At 43.6% G+C, this 19,918-nt stretch overlaps 3 protein-coding genes across 5 annotated transcripts in view; 2 read left to right on the top strand and 1 right to left on the bottom strand.

Moving 5' to 3' along the window:
* Window positions 1-41: 41 nt before the first annotated feature.
* On the top strand, window positions 42-985 carry smim8 (small integral membrane protein 8). Its single transcript, XM_035618306.2, has 2 exons — window positions 42-307; window positions 575-985. The coding sequence occupies exons 1-2, from the start codon at window positions 182-184 to the stop codon at window positions 731-733; spliced, it is 285 nt and encodes a 94-aa protein (XP_035474199.1). The 5' UTR covers window positions 42-181; the 3' UTR covers window positions 734-985.
* Window positions 986-1,366: 381 nt separating this feature from the next.
* Window positions 1,367-9,845, bottom strand: ddx51 (DEAD (Asp-Glu-Ala-Asp) box polypeptide 51). Its single transcript, XM_047328457.1, has 16 exons — window positions 9,677-9,845; window positions 8,280-8,620; window positions 6,350-6,504; window positions 6,093-6,243; window positions 5,764-5,909; window positions 5,550-5,621; window positions 5,355-5,461; window positions 4,434-4,542; window positions 4,218-4,363; window positions 2,910-3,087; window positions 2,702-2,817; window positions 2,498-2,614; window positions 1,982-2,083; window positions 1,824-1,887; window positions 1,608-1,742; window positions 1,367-1,453 (listed from the first exon to the last, which is right to left on the bottom strand). Exons 1-16 carry the CDS (start codon window positions 9,697-9,699, stop codon window positions 1,436-1,438), a joined length of 1,980 nt encoding a protein of 659 aa, XP_047184413.1. The 5' UTR covers window positions 9,700-9,845; the 3' UTR covers window positions 1,367-1,435.
* Window positions 9,846-10,111: 266 nt separating this feature from the next.
* Window positions 10,112-19,918, top strand: part of cenpe (centromere protein E) — a 28,536-nt gene continuing 18,729 nt past the window's right edge. For all 3 annotated transcript variants that reach the window (XM_047328450.1, XM_047328449.1, XM_047328448.1), the window contains exons 1-19: window positions 10,112-10,267; window positions 11,751-11,863; window positions 11,993-12,082; window positions 12,197-12,315; window positions 12,396-12,515; window positions 12,622-12,703; window positions 12,797-12,864; window positions 12,942-13,016; window positions 13,538-13,589; window positions 13,688-13,775; window positions 14,039-14,168; window positions 14,368-14,487; window positions 14,569-14,721; window positions 14,805-14,952; window positions 15,055-15,154; window positions 16,233-16,986; window positions 17,070-17,126; window positions 17,470-17,637; window positions 17,712-17,786. In XM_047328450.1, the coding sequence (XP_047184406.1) occupies window positions 10,212-10,267; window positions 11,751-11,863; window positions 11,993-12,082; window positions 12,197-12,315; window positions 12,396-12,515; window positions 12,622-12,703; window positions 12,797-12,864; window positions 12,942-13,016; window positions 13,538-13,589; window positions 13,688-13,775; window positions 14,039-14,168; window positions 14,368-14,487; window positions 14,569-14,721; window positions 14,805-14,952; window positions 15,055-15,154; window positions 16,233-16,986; window positions 17,070-17,126; window positions 17,470-17,637; window positions 17,712-17,786 (2,568 nt within the window). In that variant the 5' untranslated portion in view covers window positions 10,112-10,211. The remainder of the gene's footprint in view (window positions 10,268-11,750; window positions 11,864-11,992; window positions 12,083-12,196; window positions 12,316-12,395; window positions 12,516-12,621; window positions 12,704-12,796; window positions 12,865-12,941; window positions 13,017-13,537; window positions 13,590-13,687; window positions 13,776-14,038; window positions 14,169-14,367; window positions 14,488-14,568; window positions 14,722-14,804; window positions 14,953-15,054; window positions 15,155-16,232; window positions 16,987-17,069; window positions 17,127-17,469; window positions 17,638-17,711; window positions 17,787-19,918) is intronic.

Below are 19,918 nucleotides of genomic sequence, written 5' to 3'. Positions count from 1 at the left end.
ACGATTGTCCTGTATCCAACCAATCACATTGCGGTCTTTTATCGTGTTGTTGCTGTACAACCCGGCCGCGGCCATAGCTCCGACAACACACCCGACAGAAGGTCGCACCGTGCAGTCGCGAGCCTTCGTCCTCCACCTATGACTCCACCAGAGCCGCGCTGCGCGTGTCTGAGCAGACAACATGTCACCTGCAGACGGTGACGCGAAGGAGAGCGCGGCGGGAAAAGGCTTCAAGAGCCCCGGGCTGAGGGGGGCTCGGACCACCACCCTGTTCAGAGTCTTCAACCCGGAGCTCTTCATCAAACCTGTGTGTGACCGACACACACACACACAGTTTGATTGTGGCTACGTCATTAATTATGTAGTGTTGTAACAATAATTAACCTTGATCATTGTCTCAAACTGTAGCACCTCTGTCATAATACTAATTATAATAATAATAATCGAATCAAGCCTTTACGTCCACGTTTTGATGTCGTTCTTTTACATATAACTTTGGTTTGAAGATGGAGATGTCCACAAGTTGCATCAGGCAAGTGCGTGTGAGCAGTGTGTCCCGTTGTCGTTTTTACAGAACAAGCCAGTGATGGCGTTTGGACTGGTGACCATCACGCTGTGTGTGGGCTACCTGGGCTACCTGCACGCCATGAGGGACAATGACCAGCAGCTGTATGAGGCCATCGACAGCGAGGGGGAGCGATACATGAGGAGGAAGACGTCCAAGTGGGACTGAGGACTGGACTCAACTTGGAACCCTAGTCCACTTTCCTCAGCTGTTTTGATGATGATTTAGTGGTTGATATAAATTATATTCAGCCTTAATTCATGTCTTTATCAAACCTGAGCAGTGGTCTGTCTGTGAAGCAGACGCTGCCTGGAAGCCACTAAAACACTTGGAGCATGGCTTCTGGTTCTGTTCCAAGAGTTTCTTTATCTTCACATTATGGAATCAAATTTAAATAAATCCTAACTATTTAAAAATGAATTTATACCACATGGCGTGTGATTACAGTTTCTGAACTCTGACATGAGTTTACATTACGTTCTTACAGTCATGGAGGAAAGTAGCATTAAGGGCAACACTGGGATGACCTGGAATCAAACCCCAACCTTCTGTACCCAAGTCAACGGTGTAACCCACTAAGCTGTACCGGCTGCATGAATGTTTTTATGTAGCCTTGAGCATGGCATTTTTCTACATTCTTCTCACAGTACTGTACAATCTTAAAGGGAAACGCAAACTACGATTTGTGTTTCATACCGTCGTCTCTGCTGGATGAACAGATCATGTGTCATAAACAGCTGATGGACCTTTTAACAGGTGACGTGGTGTGATGACCGCAGTAGAGCAGAAATTGGCAGCATGACCAAACAACATTTTATTAAACAAAATAAATTACTCCAGGCAGCAGAAGTGAATATCTGTGTTGCTCCATCATTTGGCTTTCTGGTCCTGTGGAGAGAAAGAGGACAGGGTGTATCTGACACGGGGAAGGAGACACAGAGCTTCACAAGTCATAACGAGGGGATGAGTGCTTCATTAGCACAAGTCTATGATTAAACAGACCTTTGTTGGTTTTCGTAATGTGCCTGAGGCGGGACAGTACCTTGACCACCTTCTCCAGCTCCCGCAGCGTTTGTTCATATCGAGCCTCCATGGTCTGCAGATTCTCAGGTTTGACGATCTGCTTCTGGATCCCGGGGCTTCCTGCTTCCGCCACCATCTGAAGGAAGCTCTTCTCCTGAGTGGGCCAACATAAAACCTTAGCTGACACCGTCATGTTTTATGCGTGCATTTATATATCAGTGTACAAGTGTTTCACCTGCACTTGGAGCAGAAAGGTGAAGGCCAGGCCTGCTTTTCCCGCTCTTGCCGTTCTTCCAATCCTTCACAAAGAGAACAAAGAGGACTGTTTATGTCAGGTCACCTAACTCTTTTGCACACGGCGGTACCTCTAAACAGCTGTGGTGGACGGCTCACCTGTGAATATAGGTCCTGATGTACTGCGGCGCGTCGTAGTTCACCACACACTTGACTCCGTCGAAGTCGATGCCTCTGGCGGCTGCGTCTGTGCTGACCAGCCTGTGAGAGGACACCAGAGCTCCAACTCAAGTACACATTTAGAGCATTGAAATAATAATCCTCTACCTGACTGTATTGACTTATAATGTCTATGTGCCATAATGACTCGATAGCTACTTGAGAAAAGACAAGATTGCGGTCAAATTAAACGGAAATGGTGAAAGTCAGTATTATGTACTGTTTTAGACTATGTTCCTTTCAATAATCGATTTCTGTTGCTCTGATCTAAATGAATTGCTAAATGAAATGCTTGACAAAGGTTTGCTGGACCAATGCGCACACACACTCACACTCTCACTCTCTCACTCACACTCTCACTCACACTCACTCTCACACTCTCACACTCACACTCACACTCTCTCTCACTCTCACTCTCACTCTCACTCTCACACACTCACACTCACACTCACTCACAGTTGGATCTTTCCTTGTTCAAATTCCTTGAGCGTCTTCTTCCTCTCACCAGGAGAGAGGCGGGAGGAGAACTCGGCAGCATTGACTCCTCCGAAGAGCTGCACCAGCAGGAAAAGCCTGCGGAGCGGAGGATTACAGGGTTTTCACAGGCTCCACAGTTCAAAACTAACTTGTATAAGAAGTGTTTCCACTCCTCTGACCCACCTGTGTGCAGTCTCTCTGGAGTTGGTGAAGCAGAGGATGGGGCTGAGCTTCAGGCGCAGGATGAAGTGGAGGATGAGGAGAGGCTTCTTGCTCAACGTACAGGGGACATAATGCTCCTACAAACACAAAGTCACAGCTCTGGTCCACGTTTCTCTCCACCTTCACATTGACCTGTTCTCATTGCTGAAGGTCAGAGGTCCTGTCTTACCGTCAGACCCTGGGGGAAGTCGAAGCGGTCTTGTTTGTGGGCGGGGGCTGCTGGCGTGGCGTGGATGGAGCTGAAGAGTCGGGGCTGGCGGAGGCCGAGCTGCTGCAGCTTCTCTGGGTTTTGCGTCAGCGTGGCAGAAAACAGCAGCTTTTGTAGAAACATCTGAGGGGGAGACAAACTAAGAGGAGCCAACCAGCACCGGGTCACTAACGTCGACAGCCACGTCCTCATCCAACACATCAGAACTCACCCTGTGTGTGTGTGTGTGTGTGTGTGTGTGTGTGTGTGTGTGTGTGTGTTTGTGTCTGCTTGTGAAGTCCATCTGACCTTCAGCCAATTTAGAAATGAAAAATGTATGAATGAACCTTTTGTTAACTGTTGAGATTCACTTGTGTCCTTCACTCACTCTCTAGGGAATATTCTACATAGTGATCTCTTTTACACACTACTTTGGTCACACCGCCAACAACTCATTAGAGCTGCAACAGTTAATTGATTATTAATTGATTATTAAATTAATCGCCAACTATATTGTTAATCGATTAATCGTTTCAAGTATTTTTTATGGTTAGTTTTTATGAAGCTGATTTCCGCTTCTTAAATGTGAATATGTTCTGGTTTCTTTGCTCTTCTGTGACAGTAAACTGAATATCTTTGGTGTGTGGACAGAACAAAACATCATCTTGAGGTTTTGGGAAACACCATCAACATTTTATGAACCAAACAACTAATTCATTAATCGACAGATTTATTGATTAGGAAAATAATCGTTAGTTGCAGCCCTACACTTCATAGTCACAGTATTACGATGTATGATAATATTGCCGGCAAGTGGACGATACCATAATATATTTCAAATGTGTTTCTTTTACTCTTTGTATTAATATGTTTAGGTAAAAAGCTTTGCATTGCCTTGTTTAAATGTAGAAATACAATTATTTTCCTTAGTTTGTTATTTGTAATTATTTGATTATTATTGTAGTGCCACCAATCAGATTATATGCCGTCGGAAAAATATTAAGAAAACACGTTACATAGCATCTTTAACCCGTCTGTATTTAACCTCATTGGAATTCAGATCTTTTTGATGAGAATAAGATGAAATAGAATCACCAGAGGCTGAGAAATGCATGTCCAGTGCATTTATATTTAAAATACATGTATTTACAGACATTACAGTCAGATTACGCCCCCTCCTGGGGAAACTTGGGCAAGGCATAATTTGATAAGTATATATTGCTTGGTTGGTGTCCATCGGTTGTAAACTACTTTTCACGATGTCCTGACATAGACTGTGAGGCAACTCACCTGGCTGCTGTGACCTGAGCTGGTTCGGTCCTGCTGAACATGGACGTGGCTCTGGAGTCACTTCCTGATCTGTAAACCGCCCTCACCACCTGACTGAGCCAAGACTGGTGCATGCTGTCAATCATCCTGTCGGCCTCGTCGATGATCTGAAAAACGCAGATTGACTTCAGCGTCTGTTACGTCCGCTGTTGTTCACACGAGTAAGTACAAACTCACAAGAAAGCGCAGATGTTCCAGACACAAGCCCGAGTTCTTGTTGATGTGATCGACCAGTCGACCTGGAGTTGCCACGACCACGTCCGCCAGACTGCATCTCCTGCCGCCCCTGGAACCCAAGATATGACACTGTATTGTGAGCATTACAATTCAATTCAATTTTATTTGTATAGCGCCATACAACATACATTGTCTCAGGGCACTTTACATAGTGAGGTCAATATTACAATATTACAGGGAAAACCAACAAATCCCACAATGAGCAAAGCACTTGGCGACGGTGGAGAGAAAAAAACTCCCTTTTAACAGGAAGAAATCTCTGACGGGCCAGACTCAGTTGTGGGCGGTCATCTGTCTCGACCGGTTGGGGTGAGGAGAGAGAGGAGGAAGAGAGGAGAGGTGGGCAGAAAGAGGGTGGGAGGAGAGACAGTAGGAGAGAAGAGAGAGAGAGAGGACAGTTCTACAACCGCCTTTAATCTCTACTAGATACAGAATTGACTCAATGTAAAACAAATCAAATATTAAACTATCCAGTATTATCTAAGAATCATGAAAGCTCCATCTTGAACAGACGTTAGCCAACATGTCATCATTTCTTATTTACATGTCTGACTCGTTGTTGTGGATCTGTGCTTTGTTGGATCATTTATGTGGTTTTACTAGATGTATGTAATCATCAGCAACTTTGTGTTTTGCATGTGCTTTGTGCCTATGTCTATGTTTTAATATGTTATACAGTGGTTTATTAACTAGGTATTCTAAGTGTATGTACTTTTGTCAGTAGTTGTTTATGGTTAGGGATATGTCAGTTGTATGATTTTTACCACCAACTTGCCAGGGACTGCAGATGAAACCCTGACATTATGTTGGATTCTACTACGTGTTTAAATATGTATAATATACTTGTCATAATGTTGTCACCTGTGTTCTGAGAGCGACGCCTGCTCTGCAGCGAACGACCTCTGACCCGCCAGCATCACCACCTTCAGAGTGGTTCCCTCGGCGTATGACGTGAACACCTTGCACACCTGCACGGGAGACGAATACAACATGTTCCGCTGAGCTTTGTGAAGATATACAGCGACCGCAGCGTTGGTGCATGGTAAACATTCTGACCTGCTGAGCGAGCTCCTTGGTTGGCAGCACCGCCAGAGCCCGGACCTCACAGACCACCCGCCTCATCAGCACCTGTGGGCAGAAACATCCGTCTGTCTGTCTGTCTGTCTGTCTGTACACACACACACACACACACATATATATATATATATATATATATATATATATATATATATAAACACACACACATTTCCTGCTGAAGGCTGGAGCTCACCTGTATGACAGGTATGACAAATGCAAGCGTCTTGCCACTGCCCGTCGGTGCAGACACACAGATGTCTCTGGGCTGGTAGCCACCACGGCCAAACAGCAGCCCCGGCTGCAAGCTCTCCAAGATGGCCGGTATCACCTCTGCCTGCACTGTGGAAACGTCCCAGTAATTATTCACAACTTTGATTTTTTCAAGTGTATTAAACTTCAAATCACAACATCCCCTCCTAGTGAATGATTTCACACCCCAACCCCCTCAGAGTCAAACTACTATAACTATATGTATATGAGAAATAATACTGATCTATTCCCAGTAATCCAAAGTCGCGTTACCAGGGAAGAGGTGCTGAATTCCATGACTCTGTAGCTTCTTCACGAGTGGTTCACACAGTGCGGCGACCTCGGAGACAGGCACCAGGTTGTTCTTCATGTCCCTGTGGATGACCTGAGGCTGAGCGAGCCACTGAGGCAGGACTCTGTGCACCTGTGGACACAGGAACCAACATTGGACCTTTAATGGTTCCCAAAACAGGGAACGCTAATGATGACACCACTGACCCTCCTCCTGCTCCATCAATGTGTCACCGCACCTTCTGAACAGGTTTGTTCTCAAATCCTCCCACAATGGTGAATCCTGTCGGAGCGGACGTCGTCTCTGTGGTGTGCTCTGATGGGATCATTTCTGTGTCCTCATGTCCGTCTCTCCCAGTCACAGGAGGCTCTGGAGAACCGTCAGCTGGACTTCCTGAGGTCCAAACAAACAGACAGATTTCTGTTATGCATGAAGCAAGTATGCTAGCTAGTTTTTGTTTTTATTTTGAATGAAATGTAAGCGGTTCCAGTTCACTGAATAACCTTCACTGGTACAAAGGTCAGTGGTTAACTGCCCGTGGTCTTTTTGAGGGGTGAAGAAATTGCAGCTTTCCTGCAGCAATAGAAATAAATAAAGCCTTGAACTCTAATGCAACAGCTTTTCTTGATTACTTTGCATTCAGGCAGTGTCACTACAGCCTCTCATATGTGACTGTAGGGCAGGAAGTCGCTCTCTGTTTTTTTATAAGAACTCAAGAAACAACCAGTAACTGGGGAGGACGGGCTGAACCAAACTTTGATTAAACATCTGTTTGTGCAGCAGCGCGGCGTCAGTCACCGCGGCTCAAAGAGAAAACTGAAACCAGCCACACCGCGGACCAAACGTACATGTTGAGGCTCTACACTTGTAACGTTCATCAGAACACAGCGGAGCTCTCCGCCTCACTCAGTATGTTGTTCGGCATTGTGTTCGATGTGAACGCAACTTTAGAGATCTTTTATTTTGCAATGAGAAGTGTCAAAATATAATAAAATTAAATCAATTTGACTTTCTGCAGCTTGGAACAACACGAGGAGACTGTGACCAGGAGTAGTAACAAAAACGAAATACTATATGTTTATTAGAACAATGATCCACAAATGTGTCCTGTTATGAACTTAACTTCATTACATTAATATTAACTACTTCCTTCCTCTATACTCTCTGCTTTAGCTACAAACATCACTTCAGCTTCTCCTCATAATCATTGTCAGACAAAAGGGACATAATATTCACTCAATTCAACAATAAACTTAAGAGCTGCAACAGTTAATCGATTAATGGATTAGTAACAATTACGAAATTAATCGCCAACTTGATAATCGATTAATCGGACAGTAGTTTTTTTGGAAAAAAAAGTCAAAATTCTCTGATTTCAGCTTCTTAAATGTGAATATTTTCTGGTTTCTTTGCTCCTCTGTGATAGAAATCCAAATATATTGTTGTTTTTTTTGATTTTATGACATGTTATGGACCAAACAACTAATCAATCAATCAAGAAAATAATAGCTGATTAATCGATTATGAAAACAATCGTTAGTTTCAACTCTAATAAACTTGATAAATAACAAAGACTGACTTTAAATTTAAATTTACATTTTGAGGTTATTTTCCATTTTATTTTAACAGATTTATTTATCTTTATCATATTATCTTAATTTCACTTTGTATAATGTCACTTCTACATGTCCCTCTAACCGAATTGACCTGCACATATCGGCATTTCCTTTCGTATCATATTTAAAATATTTATTCATGGTTCTGACGATGTCACTTGTAATTAACGACCCCGCATCTTCCAAACAAACGCGCTCGTAGCTGGATATGAAAACCCAGGATTAACTGAGACAGTCGATATCCAGCTTCGTAGTTCATGTTATCAATGTCAGGTTTAGTTAGGCCAGGTAACAAAATCATATCCTAGGTGTGTTGAACTCCTTTTTTTCCAGTTGTTTTATCCTGAAGGTAGACTGTTCATGACTTGCACGAAAGGTCTGGACCACACATGGATTCAGCATTTGACAGGAGGAGAAGCATCAAGGTGAATGTCACACGTGCTTTTAAACTACAGCAGAAGGCTAAAGACGCGTAGCTGCCATTTAAGAACACATCTGAGCAGTTTTTGCATGAGGTCCAATGAGCTGAAAGACAAAGGTCTGTGCACACACCTGTAGTAATCTTCTTTTTCTTCTTCTGCCTCTCAGTCACACCTCTCTCCTGATTCTTCTTCTCCTCCACAGGCTCCTCATGGTTTTCAGAGTTGGGCTCACACGAAGGCACCACCTCGGATTTCCTCTTTCTGTGGTGCCGAGGCTCCTGACTGTCATTCTCATTCGCTCTTCTTTTTTTTGTCGCACCCCGCTGCAGTGTCTGCTCCTCTGACCCGTCTCCTCCAGCTTCTGTCAAACTCTGCCTCTGCTTCTCCTTGGCTTTCTGCTGCAGTTTAGCCAGCAACGCCTGAGAGCGAGATTCCTTCGAGACGCTCCCATCCTCCTCCTGTCCGAGATACCTGTGAGCGACAAGACACAACGTTTCAATGCTCATAGAACTGGGAAACAGTCAAGGTTTTTGTCTCCGTCAGACGGCATCAGTCACCTTATTATTCTATCAGAAACACTGTGAATGACTCTGAATGAATCTGGTCTGGACCTGGTGAAGAACTACCAGCTCATTCTGACCTTTGTTGGTAAGAATTCATGTTATTATTTAATTCATGACTGTAATTTACTAATAATCAGACCAGAGTCCACGCAAACAGGAGGACGAGCAGAAATGAACATTCAAGCTCAGTCCTGATCAACCAACCCCATTCAAAAGTGTGACACCTCTTACATAGAATATTTACATATGGTACCATGATGAGTATGAATGCGTATGTGGTCATCGGCATGGGTATGAGTGAGATGTGTGTGTACTGGTGTATGTGTACATCTTTTATAGATTTTATTAGGCTGCAAAGTGGATTGCAGCATTAGAGTTCCGTTGTATATATGCACTGACAATAAAGATCTATCTACCAGTGGAGTCACTTCAAGGGTCATGTAGTAAACTGAACTAACTTCAGTATTAACTGTAATCAGTTGTGTGATTTTGTGTATTATAATGGGACAGTCCCAAATTAATACATTTCAAGTCTTCATTGCTTTTTGTATAGTCAGAGATTTTTTTTTTTTTTTACACAAGTGTGGTTAAGTTTAGAAAACAGGTGATACTGTTGACTTTCATCCTGGCTGGACATTTTGGACCCATGTCTGCAAGTTTCAGTTAGATGTGTAAACAACGTTTTTTTTTCTCTCTACATAGCAAGACAGGGGAATTAATATAGTTACTTATAATAATAAAAAAACAGAGAATGAATTTCTTTCTTAAAATCCTGTGTGATGACATCATTTAGTTAAAAAGATATTACAAAGAAACATTCGGCTATGCATCACATGAGAATGAGAAGGAACACGGGTCATTCTGGACCCATGTCGAGTGTTCAGAGGTTTGGACTATGTTGTGCATCAGAGGGTTAAAGGAAAGCTAGCGATGTGGGCAAAGTGAGCACAGGAAACAAACCTACCTGTTCACCACGAACAGAGACATGTCAACCGCGAGAGACAACGCCTATCTCACAGGAAGCATCAACGCTGAATGTATATTCGACCAGAACGACCAACACGACCCGCACGACCAGCACCGCCTCGTGTGTCCGCCACTCCTCTGAGCGTCCGTAGCAGTTCTTCTGGGACGTTTACTGGCGTCTGGCAAACAACGAGTTAGCACACTACCGCCCCCAACTGGTGTGGAGTGATACAGGCGGTTTGATGACGCCGTCGTCATTTTTTTTTTACTGACAACAGTCGGTAGCGGTTACTAACCACATTTTTCGTAGTTAAATGTTTTTTATTACTAATCTCAGATTCGGGACCATTTACGTATGATATCATGCATTTCGTTAAGATAGATTTTAAAAAGCAAAATGACCAAAACGCCCTCCCATTATGGTGCCGTCCGCTGATGACGTGTACCAATCAAAACCAAGGGACAGGATTTAAAAGACGGCAGAGGGAATAGTCTCAGGCGCGTTTTGGATAAGACCCAGTTTGACCATCAAAATGACGGAGGAGTCGGCTGTTAAAGTGTGTGTTCGGGTCCGTCCGCTCATTGCGAGGTAACTTTATTCACAATTTAACTAGCTAGTGTTAGTTTATCTGATGCTAATGCTAACTGTTGTCTTCACTGACTGAAGTTAGTATCATCTGTCGTTATTCAAAATTGGGACGCTAACGACGACGCAAATGATAACTGTGTTCATGTTGTGTGGGAAAAGTTGTTGTACACGATTCAAATGTAACATGAATGAACCAAAGCTGAGTTTGTGCTGTGCGGCCGTTGTTCCAGTTATCTGATGATCATGATCGTTTTACCCCATCGGAACAAATTTGACATATATTATGAGTCGCAGATTCGTCATATCCAAGGAACTAAGAATGCATTTTTTTAAAAAGTGAATTAAAGTAATGACAGGGATTAGAACCCCTGGTCCACATCCGCAATAAGAGTGCGTGCCATCCCGCCCTTCACATCGAAATGCAAGTGGCGATTAACTGCTGTGAATCTAGATTTTTATTTTATAACAAACACTTCCGGTGTTGAGCACTTAAATGATCCTGTTGCCATGACAGAAGTGTGTAATCGCTGACTTGTGATGCATTCTGAACCTAACAAAATACATGCTGGTTACATTTTGGGCCACCTTCTCACGTATGGAGCTGCCTGGCCGCTGCCCGCTCAGCCCATGGCTCAGCCTTGCTGCATTTTCCCCCAGTGGTCTTTTCATGGTACTGCAGAAAAAAATCCCCTGCGGCCCAAGAAGCATTTTACCCACAGACCATGATAGAGTTGATCCTTGAGATTAGTCCTGTATTTTGTAAATAGATTAATACAATGTTTTAAAACAGACTCTCTGGAGTTATTTTCAATAATAGTTTTTAGGTGTTTGATTGGATTTCCTGTTTGTGCCCAGTGTGTTCCTCAACAGACCTGCAGCTCCACTGTAGGAGAATTCTCAGAAATAGAGCCAGATATGTTGTTTTACTTTGGTTTGTAAATATGTATTAAGTGGAAGAAGTAGAGAAGCTATACTGCTGGTGTTTATCTTAGGCTGAGAAGAGAGCATGGCTAAAATAAACTGGTTAATCTTTGTTATATAAATTAACAATGGTTTAATAATGTATGGTTTGTTTCATTTCACTTTGATTATATCATTTCATATGTGACTTGTGCTGTACTGGCTTTGGATGGTCGATTAGACTGAAAACCGCTATATAAATACTTTCAGTCAGTCTGCCATTTATTTGTCATGGAATTAACAATCATGATTTTATCTGCCTCTGGTAAAATGTCACATTTGAAAAACAAAGGCTATGATATTATTTAGAAACTACATAATCCAGAGACTTGTCACTCAATGGGATGATTTTGTGGATATGGGACGCTTAATTTGTCCACCAAATATATCATGTGTTGAAGCTGATGCTCCACAGCCTTTGCGCATAAAATCACCAGGAATCGGCCACAAATTGAAATCAGAGGCAAAAGCAATGCATATGTTGCCATACTTGACTAACAGTCTATGTTTGTCTTTGTTATAGAGAAGAAAGCACGGCATCAGAGAACACCGAGCCTGTCCATCTGTTTTGGAAGGCCGATAAGAATTCGATTCATCAAGTCGATGATGGGAATTCCACGAAGACCTTTAGTTTTGGTAAGCTTTGCAGCTTTTACAAGATTAAGAAATGTTTGTATACTGTATTTTGTGATACCTTTTGGTCATTCAGTATAAAGTTAAAGTAATGGGAATATCCTATTGACTTTCTTCGTTTGCTGTTCGCAGACAGAGTGTTCACTGCTGAAGAAACAACCAATCAGCTGTACCAGGACATTGCAAAGCCTCTGGTTGTTTCCACTGTTGAGGGATACAATGGTGTGTAATAGAAAGTGTCCTGAAAGTGCACCATGTCGTTGATCCCACCCATTGCAGTACCATGACAATCCTTAGATCAGCTGAACACTGATCTGTTCTGTGTTTGTACCACAGGAACCATATTTGCTTATGGGCAGACTTCTTCTGGAAAGACCTTCACCATGATGGGGGGTGACCATATTATCGGAGTGATACCGTTGGCTGTGGAAGATGTCTTCCATACCATCAAAAATGTAAGAATTGAGTAACATGCTGTAGTCAGTTTGTAAATCATGTTTATTATAACCATTGCTTTTTTCTTTTCTTTTCCCAGTGTCCAAAGAAGGAGTTCCTACTCAGGGTGTCTTACATGGAAATCTACAACGAGACTGTGACTGATCTGCTTGTTGACAGCTGGAAACGGAAACCATTGGAAGTCCGAGAGGCAATCAATGTGAGTGGAATATTTTATTACAGGTTTGTCTTTCAATGACCATTTGTCAGATCTGGATCTCTTATAAATCTTTCCTGTTTAACATGATCATGATTCCTCTGTGCAGAAAAACATCTACGTGGCCGACCTGACCGAGGAGCTGGTCACATCTCCTGCACAAGCCCTAGCCTGGATTCGGAAAGGAGAAAGTAAGCTCTGGGGATATGACTAGAGAACAAAGCCATGCATAACAGATTGTCTGTAACATACAATATGTTTTTCTGCGCAATCTGTCTTCTTAGAGAATCGCCACTACGGAAAAACAAAAATGAACCAGCGAAGCAGCCGCTCACACACCATATTCCGAATGGTGAGCGGATCCACCACAAACAGTCACATGTAGGATTCACAGGGAATCTGGACTCTTCATGATTTTCTTTTCCTTAGATCATTGAGAGCCGAGAAAGGAGCGACCCTGCATCAGGTGAAAATGCGGACGGTGCTATTATTGTGTCTCATTTGGTAAGATATTGCCTATCGCCTATCTCCTTATTTCTGTCTTTAGGGCTTTTGTCAACCCTCGTCTTGGTCTACTGAAATTGTACCTCCACTTGAACACAGTAATATTGATTGTGGGGAGTACGCCCCAACCGGCAGTCTGATTAGCCTAAGTGAAATCTAAATACAAATAGAAGCATAAAAGAAAATCAAACATTGAAGTATTCTAATTCTGATATTATGACTCTCAAAGTTTCAATTGTTAAACACAAAAGTTGATGAAGAATCCTGACACAGAAAAGTTAGTCAACCAATTTCACATGATCTGTTGGTTGTTTAAGCTGCGATATGAAAACTGATGATTTCCTTACAAAATACCACTACATTTAGTTTGCAGCTGTCTAAGTAAATGTGCAGTAGACCAACCAACCAACCAGTCGACTGGAAGTTTACAGCCCTTAACTTTGCTTTCTGTCTTGTTTCCTGAATCATAGTTTGTGTTGAAATTATTATTTGTTCACCATCAATTTTGCTTCATCTTTTAGAATTTAGTTGATCTGGCGGGATCTGAGAGAGCAAGTCAAACAGGCGCTGAAGGTGAGGCGGAGTGCGTGTGGTGTGATTGACTGAAGCCTCCAGGAATGTGTCATGTTGTGTCACAGTTCACCGTGTAAACATCTTTTCTGTCGTCTCAGGAACGCGTTTCAAAGAAGGTTGCAACATCAACCGCAGCCTGTTCATACTTGGCCAAGTGATCAAGAAATTGACTGATGAAAGCCAGAAGTGAGTTTCAGTCGTATCTTACAGTCTGTTGTCATCTGAATTCTACCTTTGATACATCTCGTAGTTGTTTGTTTGAGTATACAGGGCTCCAGACTAACTTAAATACGCTTATTTGCCTAATTTCTGAGATGTAAAATTCTGTACAACATTTACATAAAGCAAAGTAAAATCAAACCAACTTTAAACATTGTTATCAACAGCTTCTGTATCTGAAGTATTGAATTCAAGACTGACATTTGCTAAATCTCATTCTCTGGCTTCAGGGGTTTCACCAACTACAGAGACAGTAAGCTAACCCGAATCCTGCAGAACTCCTTGGGTGGGAACGCCAAAACAGTCATCATCTGTACCATCACTCCTGTCACTCTGGATGAGACCCTCAGCACTTTACAGGTTGGTGGACGTGGTACAGTTAATTTTATAAGGTCGGCTTTATGAAAGTAAACCTTTACTTTGAGGTTTGTTTCTTTGAGTGTGCCTCTGACATCCAGAACAGCCGGTGTGCAGTTGCGTGAGAAAACATGAAGCTTTAAAGCAAACATTAGACGTATTCACGTCTGTGTGTTCATTCATTCATGTTTCATTGTATTAGTTTGCTAGCACTGCGAAGAAAATGAAGAACGACCCCCATGTGACAGAGGTGTCTGACGATGGTGCTCTGCTCAAAAGGTACCGCAATGAAATTGTGGACCTGAAGCGAAGACTCCACGAGGCAAGTGTGACCACTCTTTGTCCTGTTCTGTCGGGCCCATCTCTGCGAGTCCCATCACTGAACTGTGGATGCCTCCTGCAGGTTTCCTCAGTCACACAGACCACAGCGACGGAGAAGGAGTTTCTCTCCCAGCTGCTCCAGGAAAAGGATCAGCTCCGGATAGAACAGGAGGACCGAATCAGAAACCTGACCAAACTCCTCGTCACCAGCTCCAACCTGTTTCCTGTAAAAAAGGTACGTCACACAATCGAGCTGCCGTTAGATTTCAGCGATATGGTCTTTATGAGAGTCATTCTGACGATTGTTCTGTTTTTAAGATGCCTAAGCGCAGAGTTACGTGGGGAGGAAAGCTGCTTCGACTTGCCCATCCATCTGCCTGTGGTGCTGGTTCTTCTGACCTCAGCTTTGCAGAAACTTCTAGGAAGAGGAAAGCTGACTGCTCCTGTCTGACGGAGCTGGCTGATGGTGAGATGCAACACTCGCATGAATGAAGCATATTTATTATTTCAATTTCACACACCAACTGCATTATGTGATAATTAATGCATACATGGTATATTTTAATAGATGATGAGGACTTTGACGCTCACTGGGAGATTCCCGACGGGCCGTCTGATGAAATGGAAATGAGTCAGACCTCTGTGACTGTTCGAAGCTTTGGAGAAAGGTGAGTGTCTATCTGCTAGTTGTTACTTTGTCACAACACGGAGCAAATCTAAGAGTTTAGTATTCCTTTGTTTCATTGGCTGATGGATAAATACCAGCATCACACTTTATGTAATTTAATATCACAATATAAGTATTCATTGTGATACATGAAATGATCTGACAGTTGATTTGGTGACTGTTTCTATATGTTTGGTTTTGGCTGATTGATTTGCTGTCAATGATTTAATACAGAGGCTGTGTAACGTGGTGGAGGTCGTTATCCAACCCTTATGACAATGAAAGTAATTGAGGCTTGATATTTGACCATTGAACCATTAACTTTATTATAAATAGCTATGAATACAAAAACACAAATGCAAGCAATGGCTGTGAATGCTCCTGGGGGAAATTAAGGTATACAGGAATTTAAAGTTTTCTGTCGCTACGACGGAAATCCATCAACTAGAATTTCCCCTCCATTATAAGACTTCTGAGGTCAAAGTAGTATTGCGGAGCATCAAACTGTATGAACAGATAAACTGTCCTGAAAGTTCAGCGCCACTTTGGAGAGAGCGGATAGCGTAATGACTCTAATACAAGAGATGAGTGAAAGCATGGCGGGAAACATTTTCCGCTCTAAAAAGGTCGATTGGGAAAAATCAGACGGGTTGAAAAAAATATTCTAGTCAAAAGAATTTTCTTTTCTTCCTTTAATCCCTGGGTATATGAAAACCCAGAGCATCCCATTAGTACAACTTGTTTTAAAACTCGCAGTCCATTTTCAGAATCATAACTATGTGAAATCTGAAGACTCAGGCATGGAATAAATAATAATAATAATACATTTACACACTTATGAAACACTTATGTGTGATACCACCAACTCTGATTTGGTTTATGATCAGTCAGTCAGTGGTTTAGTCACTAGAATTCACTAGCTCACACTATCATGGACTAAAGGAACTTAATGCTTTTTCACTCTGTGGTATTGATATTGTAAACTCTGTGTAAAATCAAGCCCTGGTCTTTGGGTGTTTGTGGGTTGTTCAAACTTGTTGAACGTGTTCGTCATCTGCATGTTTTTATTTCTTTACCAGTCCCAAAGACTTTTCGTGTCCAGACTGGATGCCTGGGCTTTCAGGGAAAGTGACCAACCTGGAGCTGCAGCTCAAAATGGGGAGTCAACAGAAAGAGGAGGCCATGAAAAAAGTAGAAAGTTTAGATGGCAGAGTGGCAGAGCTGCAGCTGCAGCTCGACATGGAGAGTCAACAGAAAGAGGAGGCCATGACAAAAGTAGAAAGTTTAGATGGCAGAGTGGCAGAGCTGCAGCTGCAGCTCGACATGGAGAGTCAACAGAAAGAGGAGGCCATGACAAAAGTAGAAAGTTTAGATGGCAGAGTGGCAGAGCTCCAGCTGCAGCTCGAAATGGGGAGTCAACAGGAAGAGGAGGCCATGACAAAAGTAGAAAGTTTAGATGGCAGAGTGGCAGAGCTGCAGCTGCAGCTTGACATGGAGAGTCAACAGAAAGAGGAGGTCACGACAAAAGTAGAAAGTTTAGATGGCAGAGTGGCAGAGCTGCAGCTGCAGCTTGACATGGAGAGTAAACAGAAAGAGGAGGCCATGACAAAAGTAGAAAGTTTAGAGCTGCAGCTGCAGACAGAGGCCGGGCAGAATCGGGAAGCCTGGGAGAAACTGCAGACAGCAGAACAGTGGGCAGCAGAGCTGCAGCAGCAGACAGCAGCTCAGCAGAAGCTGGAGGCCGAGGAGAAGGTGCTGATGCTGGATTTGAAAGTGGCAGACCTGGAGAGACGGCTGGAAGAGCAGAGCCACAGTCAGGCTCAAAATGAACAGGTTTGCTATGTAACACACGTGAAGCATCTTCTCTGTACTGGCTGGGCTGGCTCAGGACTAATCTTTATACTTTGTTGTTCCAGATGAGAAAAGAGTTTGCCGAAACCATCCAGCTCTGTGAAACTCTGGCTTCAGAGAAGGTAATGCTTGATGGAGCGCATCTGCTGCTATTCAAATATTTTGTTTCCTAGGCTAAGTATTAAATAAGACCGGAGAACTTTTTTTTTATCTAGAATCATTTAGTTCTGGAGAAACTATAATTGCCCCAGGAAATCAAAACGTATTCCATCTGGTTCCTCAGTGTTCAGCTACAAATGATTTGTTAATTTGTGATATTTCTATTTTCTCGTGCAACTATAACCATAAAGTAAGGGAATTACTTTAACAGGAAAAGGGAAAACATTTATTCAAGCTGGTGATGAAAAAGGAGATAAGTGAAGTGTAAATGCTTTGTGAATCCTGGACTGACGTGTGTGTCTGAAGGACGTGGTGGCTGCCGAGCGAGACTATCTGAAGCAGGAGCTGGGGATGTTCATCGAGCAGACCGAGCGCCTGGAGAAGGACAAAGACGCTCTGTCGCACGAGCTGGAAGAGAAGAGCGAGACGGATGAGTTCAAATCTCTGGAGGAGGAGTTCAGGAAGGAGTATGAGGTGAAGGGTCAGGTGTTTTGGGCTTTGTTTGCGTTTGTTCAGAAATTAAACGTTTCCTTTGTGGCAACTTACAGAACGAGTTGCAAAATAAAATCTCCACTTTGAAGAGGGTCATTGAATCGTCTGAAGTCCAACGCCAGGAGCTTCAGGTGAGATGGCATGCTAACCAAGAGTTCCTTCTCAGGTTTCTTTACACCTGGAAACAATCGGTTCTGTATAATACTGTGCCACATACAATATACTTCATATCATGATGTAACCAACTGGCAACCCACCGACAAGTCACCCATTGGTTTTTGAATGCCTCGAGTTTAGCATTCTGGCCGGTGCTCCCTTGGTTTCGTTGAAGCCATAACTAACCATATTTGGAGGAGTGTGGGTGTGCCCTGACCGAGCTCGTCCACCTACACCTGCAACTGTGCATATATTGGACAGTACAAGCTGGTGTGTGTGTGTGTGTGTGTGTGTGTGTGTGTGTGTGTGTGTGTGTGTGTGTGTGTGTGTGTGTGTGTGTGTGTGTGTGTGTGTGTGTGTGTGTGTGTGTGTGTGTGTGTGTGTGTGTGTGTGTGTGTGTGTGTGTGTGTGTGTGTGTGTGTGTGTGTGTGTGTGTGTGTGTGTGTGTGTGTGTGTGTTTTTAAAGCAGTTGTGATGTGTTATGGAGGATGTGACAACCGGCAGGGTTGACATTAGTGTTCGACCGATTTATCGGCCGGCCGATGTTTGCGTTTTTTACGTGTATCGGCATCGGCCGATGCGCGGCTGCTACGTTCGCCGATGTTTTTTTTTTGGGAGGGCAGATCCGGTCGCCTATCGGGCCCGGCCCCGCTCTCTCCGGAACCATTTACCCAGCGCCATCGCAGTGCCTCTGTCCTAGGCTGCCGCGCTGCACGCCCGCCGGGTACCCAACTCTCCCTTCTCCTCCAGAGAGCGGGAGGGGGATTCAATGTCTCCCAGTCCGCTCTGCCGCCGCTCCTCCGATGACTTCTCGCTGGCTCCGGCCGGCTTAGTCGTGGGTCGCGGTGGACGGAGCGCCCCATGGTTGCTGTTCTACGCATCCTCCACGTCCTCGTGCTCTCTCTGCTCGTCGGCTGGCTCTTCTACCCCCGTACCATCCTCCCTCCCCGGCCTTTTCCCTCTCTGCTTCGGCAGGCTGGGACTGGCGCCGCCCCCCGTCAGGCCCAGCACAAAGTCGAGCGCGGCTGCCGGTGGACTTTTGTAGTCTCCGCGCTGACCGAGCCGCAGGCTTTGCGCAGGGGATCCCGTTCGCGGGCGGACGAGTCCCGGTGCGGTGGGAACTCCCGAGGTGCTCCAGAGCGACGTGAGCCTCGTCTCCCTCTACCCAGGGAGGCGAGCCACGGCCTTGGCCATAACCTCACTTTGACTAAGACCTCAGACGAGACAACCCGCTGAATTTAATTCTATTTAACTATTAAATTGAGGGAGCAAAGTAGTATCGGCTCAAGAAAATCGGCAGTCCGTATCGGTCATCGGCTAAGGCTGATGAAAAAAAAAAAACGGCATCGGCCCTGAAAATCTGTATAGGTCGATCCCTAGTTGACATATCCATTTCGTTGTTGCTCTAAATTCTAGGCTCTAGTTGATTGGCCAGGAAGTAGCTGTAGTTAGACCGCCCCTGTTCTTGCGTTTTTGTAGAGTTGTCAGTGCGATTCTAGTTTTAATTTTTCCAGTAGAATTTTGTTATTGTTGAGTCTAGAGATTTGAACCAAGTGAGGGGTGGATGTGATGGGATCATTGAAAGAACGAAAACTATTTTAGGTAATATTGTCATCTTGGTTATAGCACTTCTTCCAATTACTGATACTGGTTGAGTCATCCATCGTTCTGTGTCGCCTTCTATTGTTTTGATGAGTGGGTTGAAGCTCATTTTTCTGTGACCTGGTGGATTATGTTGAATAGCCTGCGTGTGTTATTGTATGCATGTCTTCCTTTGATGATCCTGTTTGATCGGTGTGGATTATATCTTGTGGATGAGGCCTGACTTATGATTTTTATGTCTGTGTTGATTAGAGATAGGTGGGAGTGTGGGGTCTTTGTCTGGTTTGAGTTTTACAGTAATGTATGCAGTGTTCATGTGTAGTTGGATTTTTCCACTTCACTGGAATTTCTCCTTTCATTTAAGACCTGGTATCGGATCGTTACAAAGATTTGCATATTGGCCAATTCAGCAGCATCCGAGACATTTACAAAACTGGTATCGGAACGAGAACATCTCTTGTTAGAAAAAAAGTAGCAGATTGTGTGTGTTGGGGTTAAGACAGTT

This window comes from Scophthalmus maximus, chromosome 18 (assembly GCF_022379125.1).
Source record: "Scophthalmus maximus strain ysfricsl-2021 chromosome 18, ASM2237912v1, whole genome shotgun sequence".
Lineage (NCBI taxonomy): Eukaryota > Metazoa > Chordata > Actinopteri > Pleuronectiformes > Scophthalmidae > Scophthalmus > Scophthalmus maximus.
The sequence above is the reverse complement of the archived record's forward strand: the minus strand, read 5'-3'. Positions and strand labels throughout refer to the sequence as shown.

What these genes read in the sequence shown, in the direction of transcription:
- smim8 (XM_035618306.2), top strand. Translation starts at nt 182, where the DNA reads ATGTCACCTGCAGACGGTGACGCGAAGGAGAGCGCGGCGGGAAAAGGC. An exon ending in CGGAGCTCTTCATCAAACCT is followed by an intron (nt 308 to 574) that starts GTGTGTGACCGA and finishes TCGTTTTTACAG; the next exon opens with AACAAGCCAGTGATGGCGTT.
- ddx51 (XM_047328457.1), bottom strand. Translation starts at nt 9,699, where the DNA reads ATGTCTCTGTTCGTGGTGAACAG. An exon ending in GCGTCGCTCTCAGAACACAG is followed by an intron (nt 4,543 to 5,354) that starts GTGACAACATTA and finishes CTTGGGTTCCAG; the next exon opens with GGGCGGCAGGAGATGCAGTC. An exon ending in GCTCAGGTCACAGCAGCCAG is followed by an intron (nt 3,088 to 4,217) that starts GTGAGTTGCCTC and finishes GGCTCCTCTTAG; the next exon opens with TTTGTCTCCCCCTCAGATGT.